The 15,514-nt window shown below is 38.4% G+C and overlaps 1 protein-coding gene across 4 annotated transcripts in view; it reads left to right on the forward strand.

Moving 5' to 3' along the window:
• sdk2b (sidekick cell adhesion molecule 2b) overlaps positions 1-15,514 on the forward strand; it is a 288,773-nt gene that overhangs the window by 210,131 nt on the left and 63,128 nt on the right. For all 4 annotated transcript variants that reach the window (XM_079595113.1, XM_079595111.1, XM_079595112.1 and 1 more), the window contains exons 5-7: positions 11,954-12,087; positions 13,063-13,174; positions 14,430-14,620. In XM_079595113.1, coding sequence (XP_079451239.1) covers positions 11,954-12,087; positions 13,063-13,174; positions 14,430-14,620 — 437 coding nt within the window. The remainder of the gene's footprint in view (positions 1-11,953; positions 12,088-13,062; positions 13,175-14,429; positions 14,621-15,514) is intronic.

Consider the following 15,514-nt stretch of genomic DNA (forward strand, 5'->3'; position numbering starts at 1 on the left):
GCTAACGGTCTAATCAGATTCAATGAGCTATGCTAAAAGTGCTACCGCCAGACCCGGAGATCGGCTATTTCCAAAAAAAGTGGAGTGTTCCTTTAAGAAAGCATCCGTTCATAGTGATGTAGATGTTTGCACAAGCTCTGCAATTCGGCTCTCCAGTCAAGTAAAGTCACCTCATGTTTATTAATATAGCACTTAATAAAATAGATTGCCGTATTATACATGAAAAAAAAAAACAGTTTTAATATTGCTTTCAATTAGAATTACATTTAGATTTCTACTATAAAGCGGCTCTCGAGTGTGTTCGTGTGTTTCACTCGTGGACGTCTGACCTCGATGGACTCAATAGAGGAAATGAACTGAAGAAGATTTCCATGTCAAAGAAGGCGGAGCCTCAGAGCCACACCTACCTATTACGTAATCACCATGGACCAATGGGAGTTCAAAGGTGTTTACCAGCCGGAGTGAACTTTTCCGGAAAGTTCGCTTTGGCAAGCTGTTTCAAACTCCCAAAACGATCAATTTGGCCTGATTTTGTTCGAAATTACGTCCTACCAGAACGTTCTTCTAATTTTCTTGGATTATATCTTGCCACTATTTCAATCTGGCATTGCAAAGACACTGAATGATGTGCCCAAGTATTTCCATTTTCTGTAATGTTCTCTCTGGCTTCCTTTGCCCCTTCCTGCACTCTTATATTCCTCGCTCGCATATGAACGTCTGTTTCTAGCTCTGAGCCAAGGTTACCTCGTGCAAATGAGTGGAGCTGATAACATTTATTCCAGGAAAATCATTTAATTGAATTTTAATCAGGCCATTGGCACCTCCGTTGCAGTTTCAAAGACTCTGTGAAAAATGGAAATAAGCGTAACATTGACCGAGACGCCCATGGAGGACTGCTAGTCTGTCTGAGAGCGTCCTGGCGCTTCTGACTCCGTCTGCTCTAGATTGGTGAATTCTAATCTCTCGCTCTTTATTTTCGTCAGATTGTACTCATTTTGGTGGCCCTCGCTCTGCTGAAAACTACTGTGTGGCCCAAGGGTCATGAAATGGAGAGTTTTCAGAAGCACAAAGCTTTCTCCCTCACCTCTCATCCACTCTGTGTCTCTTTTCCCTCTAATCATGCAATCACACAGCCCAGAAAAGAGCAGGATAATCAATGCCTGAGAGAGAGAGACGCGTTTCTCCATTTTCACTCGCCACCCTGCCTCCCTTCAGCCACTTTCACATTCTAGCACACAGGAGCGCTGCTGTGGATGATAAAATGACATTTTCCAGCACTTTGCTTTTCAGTCGCCTACAGTGCTAATTTGTGTTAACAGTGCTTGTTGACATTTTGCCAAATTATGTTAAGTTTATGTTACACGAAAAGTATGAATTATAGAATAGCATTCTTGTTTTAAAAGACAACATGGCAGTATTTGCATTCAATGTGTCCACATATTAAATCAGGGGAGGGTGAAATATATTTTATTTAAGACTGTTATATTATTACAGCACATGCATTGCAACACTACTGTATATAGTATATTTTGGTTATGGATTGTTTCAAACTTCTAACCTTAAGTATTAAACATCTTCAAAATGATTGAATCACTTCAAATTATCATTTTGTCATTATTTACTCGCAATTTTCTCGCACTCATGTTGTCCCAAACCTGTATGACTGACTGTAAATGTGGTTAGTAATAATTACGTTGTTTTTGAACATGCACTTCTTACGAAACCGTACATTAAATAATGTTTATACCATGGTCTGGGTGAATACTCGATTCTGATTGGCTGCAGGGTGTCCGTTAAAAAGTGATAGAGGACACCTAAATAAACCGTCAGGCGTAACCAAGGAAACCAAGTTATTGTTTGTAACTTGTAACTTTAGATTTCGATTGTAAAACTAATTAAAATATAAACTAATGTTTTAAAAATGTGTTATTTGGCAAGTGACCATGGTATAAGCGGGTTAATGCCCTTCGAGGTGTCCATTGTCAGGTTTTAATGGACTTCGGCAGAGGCAACCGTCCTCCGCTGCGCGTCGGCCGGTTCACACCTCGCCGTCGTCCATTAAAACCTGACAATGGACACCTCGTCGGGCATTAACCCTTACTAATATGGAGACTCAATTTACTAAAAATGATTTGATGAAGCTGATTGTTTTTATTTACTAAAGTCAGGTCAGGAAATAAATCCGGTAACAGCAGACACTGCATAAAAATCTGTGACCCTTCGCAGGGAGTTTGATTGACAGGTGATGTGACCAATCATAATCCGCCATTCGCCGAATCCGCCATTTTGTCAGACAAAGCAGTCAGGAGAGTTATATATATTAGTAGGTTAACGTTTGAGGATTTGAACTTGAAAAAAGGAATGTACTGACGTCTTTCCGCGGTTAAAACAACATTCCTTCTTATGTTCATTCATGTTTATTTGCTATAAATTAACTAGAAGGAATAAATGATCGGTTCACGACACATTAAAGAGCCACAAAAACAAAACGGTATTTTTATGTTTAAACTTCTTGACAAAATTCTCAAATTTGATATTTGAGACTTTGTTTTATATCAAAAGTAACCCAAAAGTAACCTGGTATGTCGGTGTGTTAGTGTCCTCTCTGCTCCACGATGTATTTTTCACTGCGTGAGAACATGGTGTGGTGTGAGAGCGGCGTAGCTTGTCGGACATAGCAACAGTAACTAAAGGGGGCGGGTCTTTGCGAACGGTCAATTCCCTATTTTGCAGGGCGTTTCAGTGCTACAGTAGGTTGTGAAAGACTTCCACAATCTAGCATACTACTTTACTGCATCACTCCATCAATGCAGTCCAGGCAACGTGCATCTGGATGTATGCCCAATTAAAATGCTCTTCTACATCATTTGATCATCATTAAGTGAATTACTGCTGCCATGATCAATACAATATGTAAACAAACCATTTCTCTTAAATGAAATTCCACTTATTGCTTTTTTGTGGACAGTAATAGTGTCATGTAATTTGCCCCAGGCATTTATAATCTGACCCACGAAACACTTCTTTTCCATATTGCTGTTTTGTAACGTTTGGATAGATGTCTGTGATGCAGTACGGTGGTTTTAATGAATGCACGAGAGCTGAAAACAGTTATAGCAACTCAAGAAGCCTTTAACTCACTCAGAATGTTTCATCTTGTGTGTCTGTGTGCGCAGCCAGTGAAGCCTGACCAACATTTGCAAATTATTATTTTTCTTTTCTCGTGTTGGGCAAGAAGAAAATGAACAGATTTTGTTGTAAATTGAGCTGTAGATTGGTAAAGCTTGTCCAGCAGAAGTCGCATTCTTTCTCTCTCCACGCTCCCCTGACTCTAGTTTCCCCTTGATGAGATAATTTGGTGCTGAGATGCTGCGCTGGGACAGTGTGTTCTCCACCCCGCTCCACAGCTGCTCCTGTTGTGCTGTTCTCAGAGAAGCTTGATGCCATTGACAACTCAGACTGCGATCACTTTTAGCCTTTTCTATAGTGGTATCTTTATATTTAAATTTTCCGTTCATCTGTTTGTTCATTCTATCTATCTATCTATCTATCTATCTATCTATCTATCTATCTATCTATCTATCTATCTATCTATCTATCTATCTATCTATCTATCTATCTATCTATCTATCTATCTATCTATCTATCTGTCTATCTGTCTATATGTCTGTCTGTCTGTCTGTCTGTCATTGTATCGTTCCATCCATTATATTTTTATGTTTTTATTTTCCATTTGTTTGTTTGTTTCTATGGTCATTCATTAGATCATTCTGTCTGTTCATCCATCCATCCATCCATCCATCCATCCATCCATCCATCCATCCATCCATCCTTGTTTGGTCATTCATTTGATCTATCTATCTATCTATCTATCTATCTATCTATCTATCTATCTATCTATCTATCTATCTATCTATCTATCTATCTATCTGTCTGTCTGTCTGTCTGTCTGTCTGTCTGTCTGTCTGTCTGTCTGTCTGTCTGTCTGTCTGTCTGTCTGTCTGTCTGTCTGTCTGTCTGTCTGTCTATCTATCTGTCTGTGTATCATTCCATCCATCCATCCATCCATCCATCCATCTGTCTATATGTCTGTGTTGTTGTCTCATTACATCCATCCATCCGTCTGTCTGTCTATCTATTGTTCTATCGTATAATGATTCTCCGAATAAATCCGCAAAGAGACACATCTGATGCCTCCCTTACCATCAGCCGGTGTGTCCTACAGCAGTCTTCCGTGTCGGAGACGACACCCTCCCTTCATTACCTTCCTGCCTACAGGGAGCGAGAGAGCGGCTTGAAAGCACTCATTTAACCGCAATAGCCATTAGTCTTTCATTATTGAATAGGAATGCAATTGAAATGCCCTTTCCCACTGGCTGCGTTTGATTTGTTGTGTTATTTGGGAGGGCTAATGTTGTGTATAATCAGAACCTCGGATGGTAAACACATTCCAGGAGCTGCTCCACTCCAAACGAGAGTTAAAGGAAAGAAAGGTGCTGTTCTGTTTTTCTATTTAGTTTCCGTCCCTTGCGTTTCCGACCTATTCCACTAAAGAATTCGATTTAGACAATGCCAGTAATCCTCAGCGTTTGGATGACTGTTTCTCATTTGACCCTCTCCTCTTCATGTTTCTCTTTTCTAAAACATTGTTTCTAACTGGATACCCTTAAATGGGTGGTAGTTGAGGATTCGGGCAGCTCTTGTGACACACGCTGGCACAAACCAATCCCTCCATATTGACAGTCATTTCCTGGGCAAAGTGTGTATTAGTGATGACAGGACACAGGTTACAGCATTTCTAGTATGCAGACATGCCTCTAAAGAAAGAGATTATAACATTGTATTATAGATTTGACATCGCTAATTTTAGTGTGATTAAAAATCTGCATTTCTCTTAGTAGCCTACAGTATATAATCACAGATGTGAGCCAGTTTCACACACAGTTTGCATAGTGTGCATTCAGTGTTTGCATGCATATCATTTTCTGATTAAGGTCCGTGTTTTGGTTCAAGCTTTAATCTGAAAAAAAGGGTGTTTACATGTTAGACTATTCCTGTATTTAATCATATTCTGAATTAATTCACATTCTATTCTATTCTGGGAATATAAAAAAGTGCTTACTGAAAATTCATTTGAATAATTCTTACAGTAATTTAATAAACTGATTCCCTCCGACAATAGCACAGAGGAGCGCAAAATGCAGGTCATGCGTCTCTTTACCCGCCTGTATATAGATTTGTGTGCATTTCTAAAAATAATCTCTTTTCTCCCTCAAAAAAATGCTTCACAGCCCCTTAGTCACGTATCTACACGGAATGTGTAATTTAGCCATCTGCATCTGAAAAAGCAATATGTTGATGTAAGCAAAATGCTGTGAAAAATCGTTGCTGTTTAAAATCGCACACAATCGGAATATGTATTCAGAATGTTTGTGCATTTAAACATCGTCAGTGTGGAGTTATTTGACTGAATCAAACCAGAAATAGATTGTAATATTAATGCTATCATTCCTGACCAGATGTTGAAGGTCAAAGAGCCCGAGCAGATTTGATCCAAACTAGCATTGCATCTATTTTTCATTGACATATAAGGCTTACAGCAGTTTAGCAATAAGGATGGTTATGCTAAACGCTTAAGACACATGGGCTGGCTCAGATTCCTGTTAGTGGGTGGTAAAATTGAAGTTTTATTTGAGGCCTGAATGTATTTGACTAGTGTCAGAAAGGATTTCCTTTCAACAGATGCTGATGGCACCAGAGGGGCTACTTCTGTTTTTCTGCATCGCAAAACTTGAGAAATTGGCTGCAGCAATAGCATTAGCTTTTGTTTGTTAGACAGGTGTGTTGCTCTCATATGTGTGCACAACGTGTTCTTCTACTCCTGGTTTTCCATTCCTGGTCATTTCCCTGGAAAATTCAAGCATACTCTTTTTGTCAGTTTTATTTGACCACCTGTATTCAGCTTGTGCTTTGTGTGTGCGCTAGATCTTGTGTGTGTGTTTGTTCTGTCAGTATTTGTAAGTGTTCCCAGATATATTTACCATGCCTGTGTACGTGTGATATTCACTCGAGATCCTATTCCCTCTAAAGGGACTGTGGCTTGTGCCGTGTGTATTTGTCTAAGTATAATAGAGGTCATCGACTGCGGACCCTGTTGCTCCCCGGAGAGAACCAAAAAAGCACTGCACTGACAAATGCCATTCCATTCGCCATTGTGTACATATAACTGTTATAGTGGGTCAGCAAACACACACATACCAACACTGGCGCACACAAGCTCACAAAACCAGCTGTCTTAGGAGCCGTCACGCATAATGCGTCTTTGTGTCTCAAAACGCTTTTAAAAAAGCTCAGCGCAGAATGCGAGTGTCTCAAGACACGCTTTTGAGAGGTGATGCAATAGTAAAACCTTTAAACAAAACTGTGTCGCTGCTCAGAGAACGACAGGTTGGAAATTTGTTTGTGTTTGCCCCATCCTCCGACGCTATCAAATTAAACAGTTGTCATGCCAACTTGCTACTGTAAACAAAAGTACTTACAATACTTGCCCCGCCTCCAGAGTCTTCTGATTGGTCCACTGTTTTGGAACTGTCATTGAGCGGCGCTGCGTGTAAAAGTTTAAATTATTTCGACTAGACCCGTCGTCTTAAAAACGCAGCACTTATGTGAAGTGAAAGTGCACTATTGTTCAAAAGTTTTGGGTCACTAAGATGAGGTCACTTGAAAGAAATTAATACTTTTATTCAGCAAGGACACATTAAATTGATCAAAAGTTCGAGTACATTTAAAATGTAGCAAAACATTGCTTACGAGTTCTGAATAAATCTATTAATCAAAGAATCCGAAGAATCAAAGCATCACGCATCTCAATTTCCATAAAAGTAAGAGATATTTTAAAATGTAGTAATATTTCACAATATTACAGTTTTTTACTCCAGTTCAGCCTTGGTGAGCACACTATACTTTTTTTCAAACACATTTTTAAAAAATCACAGTGACCCAAGCTTGTAATCAACTATTATCTACAGTATCTGTACATTCTGGGATTGCCTTCTCCTCTTTACAGCATTCTTTAGCAGACTTAAAAGTGGGATCGCAGTAAGTGAATGTGGTAAATACCTTTGATGAGAAAACACAACTCAACAGTGATTCTAATTTCTCAGCTCTGTGATTCGACAAGAAACGGTCACTGATGGCTGATTCCATGAAATCTTTTCACAAACACGTGTGGGAATACACACAAACTCACAGAGAAAGGCAGGAAAAAACTGATATAGCTGCAAAAAAAGTAACTTGTGTTTTTGGAATTATTCACACAAAAAAGCGCAACAGTTTAATTGCATACTGTCTATATGATGTTCTGATATCATGGAATCAATCAGAAGAGTAAAGGAATGTTAATAAGCCACGTGTATGATTTGATTTATCATTCTTGTCCATAGCATAATTATGTTTGTTGAAATCCCCCCCAAAAAATAGAAAAAGAAAAGAAAAGCACCATTCCGGTTTATTTTGTCACCATTCACTGTATATGCACGCTTCATTAGGGGTTATTGAATATTTTTACTATTTTATGTCAGAATTCCTTGTGTGTCTGGGTTAGGCTACATGTCCTTTGGCATTTATAAATATATAAGTTTTATAGTAATTGCCATCATATGTTGCCACCACATAAAACGGGTTCATAGGCTTCATCTTATTTTATATTCATCTGTGCCTTTCAGAAATATGTATATGTGCAATATTTATGAGTTTTGTGGGACATGTACGATAATGTTTATGCATGACCTTTATCATGTGTGCACTGTCAGTCAGGAATTTGGTGCTTGCGTGTAGATATTATATTATATGCATATATTAGTGCGTGCGTGTGTGTGTGTGTGTGAGAGAGAGAGAGAGAGAGAGAGAGAGAGAGAGAGAGAGAGAGAGAGAGAGAGAGAGAGAGAGAGAGAGAGAGAGAGAGAATATGTGTGAATGTGAAGCAATAGGGAAATAACAATGTACTGTATGTGCATTGTGCATATAAATGTGTGTGTGTGTGTTCTTCACTGCCTCATTAGTTGCTCGGTCTGCTAGCTGTGTCTTTATTCTCGTTTTATATGCTCAGGTTTAGGGAATCACCTGAGATTAATTTGCAGTCTTGGGCCGCTCACTTCAATCCATAATTCAGCAGCAGTGTGGCTCTCTTCCTGACACCTGGCGCACCAGGACCATGCAGGCAGAGTGAAATATTCACTACAGATCATCACACCACAGCCGCTCGCCCTTATTAACCGGCCCCTTATCCGTCTGGAACGATGCATAGTGGGCCGAAAACGGGAGAAATTTGAGACCAAGTGTGTGCACGAGGAGATATTAAAATCAATCATCCGCTCTTATGTCATCCCTCTATGTTGAGCTGCTCTAATCATACAGCAGTCATTAATCATTTCAGGAGGTTGATGTAATATCCTGTGACAGCCAGCTGCGCTAGAGCATAATGTCTTTATCGTGCTGTTGTTAAGGTTTATCTGCGGGCGCCGTGTAGGAATGGGATGAGGCTTTTTGCTTTTTAATAAACCAAACTGTGCTGTTGGAATCCTTAGCGTAATATCGCTTATCAATCCAGTAAACGCAGTAATCAGTCATTTCAATATGTTATGTGTTTTATCTTTATTGAAGTGTTTGGATTGCTGTAATCAGGGCTTTAGGACTAAATCGTTTTTTTTTTTTTTTTAAATGTGCAGATACTCATGAATATTTGTATTCGAGTTGTTTTGTTGATGATTTGGCTTGCTAAAAGCTGCAACTCTCTCTGCACACATTGTATGTTATTTGGCTGTTTGTATTGCCATCATTACAGCTTTTATTGGAAGGAAAGTAGAGAACGGTTAATAAACGATGAGAAAACTTCATGTAGACATGAGGCAGACTGGACTTAAACTCATGTCGGCCTCATGAGCACCACAGCTCAATGTGTTTTATGGTTGTTATTGTTAAACAATTTAAAAAGAAATATATTTTTTAACTTAAAAAGTTGGAGTAAAATTATAAATAAGATACATTCAATAAAATTACTTCAACTAAAATTAAAATAAATACTGAAATAAAAACAGTTTGTTCAGAACATGAAAATGGTCCTACATACACACAGTATTATCTTTCTTTAGTGTGTAATGTTGCTCTTTGGGCATGAAAAAGGTCTGCAAAGTTACAAAGCACAAAGTCACTTTAGTCACAAAGTCAAAGGAAGTTATTCTCTATCCGTGCCACTGTTTCTGAACTCGCTGGAACTCAAAAAAAAAACTCAAGATTGTTGTCTTGAGATTTATTCTAGGAACGTACACCTGGCAATATTCCTCATTTTAAATAATCCACGACCAATGTATGCGCAAAAAAGAAGCATGGCCTGATTGAGTTGCGTTAATAGTGTTGAAACATTAACATAAGCTTACACTACATTTAAAAATCAACATTTCCATTTCCCTGAAATTGTTGTAAATGATTCATTCTACTTGCAAATGCTGTTTCTTGTTGACCTCAACTACATGGTGGCCTCAGAAAACTCATGGATCGATAGAGGTTTGAACCTGAAGAAATGGTTGTTTTTGGCAGTTCCACCACCGTCTACAACAGTTTGATGGAAAGGATAAAATGGAAAAATAAAATAAACCATATTTATTTTTAACCAATACTCCAGAACTCCAGGTTGAAGTAGATTACAATATAAGGAAGATATGGTGTCTAGTGAAGGGCACTCCAAAGTATAGTAACTTAAAACTTAGTTATGTCAAAGTTATCGCATGTTGTTTGCTAAGGTTTATCTATACAGACCCAATAGATTTAAGGGTGTAGTATAAGAATATACAGTATAATTACAAGCCTATCAATTGTTTGAGTAGTAAAGCCAAGAGAGAAAGAAAGATAAGTTAAAGTTCTGTCAGTTTTGCCTCAGAATATGCTGACTTTATCAGTATCTGCAGCCTTGTGCGATAGCGGCACTGAGGCTCCGGCACACGTTTGGTATTCCTGCTGTGAGATGGACAGATTCCTATTAGCATTCAGACCCCGGAGGACTCGGGCAGGGGTGCCAGTTCAGAGAGACGGTGGGTGTGTGAGACGGGTCGAGGGCAACCACGCAGAACCAACAATTCTTCCTCAATTGTCCAGCACATAGTCATAATGAGAAAACATTGATTGTAAACAAAGGAGGCACAGTAATTGGGACTCCATGGGGTAAGTGTCAGGACTCGGCCCAGTGGACACCAGTGGAGAGGGCTGCTTATTCAAAGTGGGATGCATGAACGTACTGCAAAAGATGAGAAACTATGGTTACATATGTAAAACAAGTTGTTTTATTTCAAAGGTATTTTAAATTAAGTTTACTAAAGGGTAAAAGGTTTTGTTAATTTGCTATACACATACAGTACATACACGTCTACACACTGTTTGAAATACTTTCTTACCGTTTTTGAAAGAAGTCTTTTATGCTAACCAAGGGAATACTTAATGGAAACCAGAACTATTATAGATAACAAAAACAAAACAAAAAACTATATTATACCGGTATATATGACATTTCAGATTCCCATTAAATGTCCTATTCTTGTTAAAGGGGTGGTAAAATGCCCATTTCACAAGATGTACAAAAAAATATATCATGTCCCCAGAGTGTGTGTGTGAAGTTTTAGCACAACATACCCCACAGATATTTTTATATAGCATGTTAAAGTTGTCACCTTTTGAGGGTTTGCAAAAACGCACCATTTTGTGCCTGGCCCTTTAAATGCAAATAAGCTGCACAGTGGGCGGGGTTTCAAGAGCTCATGTGTGTTAGCAGCTGCGATTACGCAGACACACTAACATGACAGAAACTGTTCTGCCTTTAATGTTAAAATGGAATCAGACAAAGATAAAGAGACTCAAGAAGAAGTGACAACATGTAGAATGCAACAGGACGTCTCTGAATGGTTAGTTGATGAATGTATGTTGCTGATGTGGAGTTAACTATCTTCAATTAGCATATTCTGTCATGGTAATCTATAATCGCTCGTATAGGAACAGTTGTGAGATGCTCACAGAGTGACTTTCTATTGCATGTGAAAAGATGGATACTAAAGTTAGAGCTGACTCACAAATGTGCTCTTATACAACAACTTTTCCTCTTCTCAACATGCCATGGACTGCGTGTTCCCGGGGTTTATACATTTTAGGGTTGGTGATGTCACTAACCCGTGAGGAATGTCGTGTAGTCCCTACCAGCCGTGTGTTGTAGTCCTTTTCTTTAAAAGCAAATATCTTCGTTTGCTTTGTAACTTTGCAGATGTTGTTTATGCTCAAACAGGAACATTTCATACGAACTAAAGTTAGAAAAGTGAAATAATACTCAACCACCTGTTTAAGTATTTATTTAGCACGTATATTTCAAAGTACTTGAACTTTTCAAGGGCTTAATGATAGGATGAAAAAGATGGAAGATAAGGGTAATAATATTTCAGTTTTTCTGGAAAAATGTCTTCCATCACAGCAGCTGTTGCATGTCCCTGACGCCATGAAGTAGTTTATGTGATATTTATGGAGCAAAGTTATCTTATGGGTTTTTTAATCTGGAGGGTAAATGACAGATGGAGAAATTAAGTTTCTTTGTTCATCAGAATGAGTCAGTGTCAATGAATATGAAAAACAACAACATCCAAAAAAGAAACAATCAGAATTCTGTCATGTTTTTTAAGACATTTGTCTTTGTGTAAATGAATAGGCATAACGAGATGGCAGTGGATTAGCACTCCGCAGTGGCTCTGAAACATCCGTCGGGAAATTTCCATGTAAATATCAGCTTTTCAAGCGCGGCACTGAACATTTGGTGTGTAGTTTGCGGTGATATTACCGATGCAGTGTTATAAATCACTGCTTGAGTGTGATGTCTGACAGCTGCAGATTTCTGACCGTGATTCTGCTTGTTGTTTTCTCACAGAGCCATTACTCTGGACAATACGCTGGTCATCCTGTCCACTGTGGCTCCAGATGCTGGAAGATACTACGTGCAAGCCGTAAATGACAAGAACGGAGAAAACAAGACCGGCCAGCCCATAACGCTGTCTGTAGAAAGTAAGTCTGTAGAAATTTGGACACACACATGCACAAGGTTACATTTGAACTTTCTTCTATAGAATAAAATTAAGCTAATTATAATTATTACATATAATTATATTACCATAAATGCTTATATTACAGATGCATGGATAGGTAAAGTCTGGGCAATACCATATATGTATATTTTTTTTAAAACTTTTTTTACCATGTGTAATTTCTAAACCTGACCCTTTTTATACAGTGAAAGATAAAATATCTATGCATGCTTCTGTTCTCAATCTTCCTCGTTCTTATGTGAAAAAAATGAAAGTAAATACAACACTTTTGTCTATCCGCTCCATGAGTCTTGGCTTTCCATTTTAGATAACATGCCGGTTTATATGAACATATAAATCTGTGAACAACTGGCTATAGACAAATACATATTTGTCTTCGGTGACAGCGCTTTGTTTTTTTACTCTCACAGCTTCTCCGAAATTCCAGAGCGAGAATATTGACAGTTATGGATTGTACTTTGTAAGAGTTTTGGTGTATCAGATTCTCTCTGCAAACCAGGATATGATATTTTTGAGTCAAATACAGGAGGAACTAAAGAATGGTGCGGCAACAGATTAGAGATAGTGGGGGTGTGGGTTGTGTGTGTATGTGTGTGTCTAGAGGACAGTCCTTCCCAGAAGCTGTAGTTGAGTATCAGTGCTTTACAGAAGACTGTCTCTGACAGAACTCCGCGCACACACACACACACACACACACACACACACACACGCTCTCCCACTCACAAGCGTATCTGCCAGAAGAGCTGAGATATAGGTTCCTGTTCCAAACACAAGCCTGTCACACTTGCTGTAACACGTACAATACATCGGCTGGCACTTCCTACATCTGGACACACTCACACCTGAAGATGACAGATCAGAGTTCTATTAAAAACACTCACTCGATAATGTCTTTTACTCGTGTGTCATAACACACATTTCTCCTCTGCTGTAGATGTTGGTGGTCCTGCAGACCCCATCGCTCCCACCATTGTGATTCCGCCGAGGAACACCAGCGTCATCTCCGGCACCTCTGAGGTCACGATGGAGTGTGTGGCCAATGCTAGGTGACGACCTCTGATTCCTTCATAGTTTGAATGAAAGGAAATTGATTTTAATTACAAGACGGGCATTGGGTTGAAGTCTGTGATCATTTTTATTCTTTTCTCAACACTTTTGTGTAATTATTTCTTGTGAAGTAGCCTCTCAGACTCTATTGTTAAGTGGTTAAACGGTAAGTTCCCTTATTCTATACGGTGAAAAACTGTAATAGACCTAATTAGGCATTTCATGTAATATTATAGTAAATTACTCTTAAATGTACCGTTTTTGGAAGTGAAAAAGAACAGGTCATATTATAATTTACAGTGAAAACCCGTAAATTGACATTCCTTGAATTAACCGACACTTCACTTTTAATGGTTTTTCATTTAAATAACTTTAAACTTAATTTCGTTTTATCGGTTACATACATTAGGATTTTATGTTACATCTTATGTTGTTAAATAAATGTTTTTTTCCCTTATTTTAGAGTTACCATGATGGTGTTTTGTGTTTGTATGTATGACACTGTTCGCCTTATATAATAGCTTTTAACTCGGCTGTGAAAAAACTACTTGTGATGAACTCTGATTCTACACACAGCTTTCTCATTACGGAATTTTTCAGGTGGTTTTTACTATTTTGTAAAAGTAAAAAACAAAACAGATTTGAGCATTATTTCATATGCATTTTTACTGTAAATATATTTTCAATCTTTCAATCAATGTTGCTACCATATTATTTTCGGGAAAATGTGTTTTTTTCATTAACTTATTTTAATGAAATTGTCGATGAAAGTTTAAAAGGAATTAAAACAAATGATTAAGAAAGTTATTGTTGTGTCTTTAGGTCGACAAAATGTTGCATTTTCAATGATGTAAATATGTAAACTCTCTTTCACTATCTGTATGTGTATAGAAGTTACAATGTTTACAGTCTTTAAATGGTCATGGCATGAGTGGATTATAATTTTGGACACATACTGTTGAAATCCTGTGGCTCTACTTTCATAGAAATGTGTGTTTTAAGTGTGTGAAGATGTCTTAGCCCATAGAATTTCAAGGTAAATGCTCTATTGTAATAACATCTTTTATTTTATTTTTCAATTTGAGGGACTAGTCAAAAGTGTTTTCATGGGATAGTCAACAGAATGTCACAGATTTTGCTTTGATAGTGCAAAACATTTATTTAACTGTATTAATAGGACAAGCCAAAGTGTTAATGGTTGACTTGACAGTTACCCTTCCTGACTCTCTCCCTCCCGTTTTAATTCTCTATCAGGCCATTAATAAAGCTGAGCATCAGTTGGAAGAAGGACGGTGTTCCGGTGAGGAGTGGACTGAGTGATTTTAACCGTAGACTGACGGTGTTGAGTCCGGTGGTCAGTGACTCTGGATTCTACGAGTGTGAAGCTGTCCTCCGTAGCAGTAGTGTTCCCTCTGTCAGCGCTGGAGCGTACCTGCATGTGCTCGGTAATAAACATGTACACCCCACACCCTAAAGTCCACTTCTGTTGTTAGTCAAGGTCTCTTGCACCAAAAACAGCTTATCTTCTTTCTAACCCTTTGTTTTATCCTCTTTCTAACCTTAACAATCAAAACAAGCTGTTTTTGCTATTGTACCTTTAAGACTATGATTCAAATGCCCTCTGTTTTGATTGGCTACCCTCTGCATAACATCGTAGTGCATGCAGGCCAATGAATACGAAAGTGCTGATATACACAAAAATACTTTTCTTCAAAAAATCTTGTCAAATAAAATTTTGGCCATTTTACTAATATTCAGTTCATTATAATCAGTGTGCTGAGTCAACTTAAATTCAGTAACAAAAAAAAACCAATATTCGCGGAATATTGCACCAGCGGACATGTTGAAGCTAATGAGCATGTACAACCTTTCATTGCTAATACGTACTAATTTGTTAAATGAGAGTTTCTTGTTAGGACATGAGCACCAATGGTGCAAGGACTCTCTTGGAATTGCTCCATTTATTGAGATGGTCTCAATTCACTGCAGAACACGAAATCCAGGGGGAGGAGTTGGATCCAGATCCATCCAACTCCCCCGACCATACTTAAACCTACCCATTGCCACCCCCTGATCCCTAAACCTACCCCTAAACCTACCAATCTCCACCCCCTGATCCCTAAACCCACCCCTAAACCTACCAATCTCCACCCCTTAGATCTGGATCCAACTCCGCCCCCTGGATCTCATGTACTGCAGTGAGGTGCTACTGCATTTATTAGTTAGTATTTACTAGAGTGTTAATAATGCATTACTCCTTTGTACCTGTGTAGTTTATTAATGATGGAACCGTATTCTAAAGTGTTACCAAACAATGTTACAACTTACAATGTTACCCC

The sequence above is a fragment of the Phoxinus phoxinus genome (genome assembly GCF_949152265.1).
Source record: "Phoxinus phoxinus genome assembly, chromosome: 21".
Classification (NCBI taxonomy): Eukaryota; Metazoa; Chordata; class Actinopteri; order Cypriniformes; family Leuciscidae; genus Phoxinus; species Phoxinus phoxinus.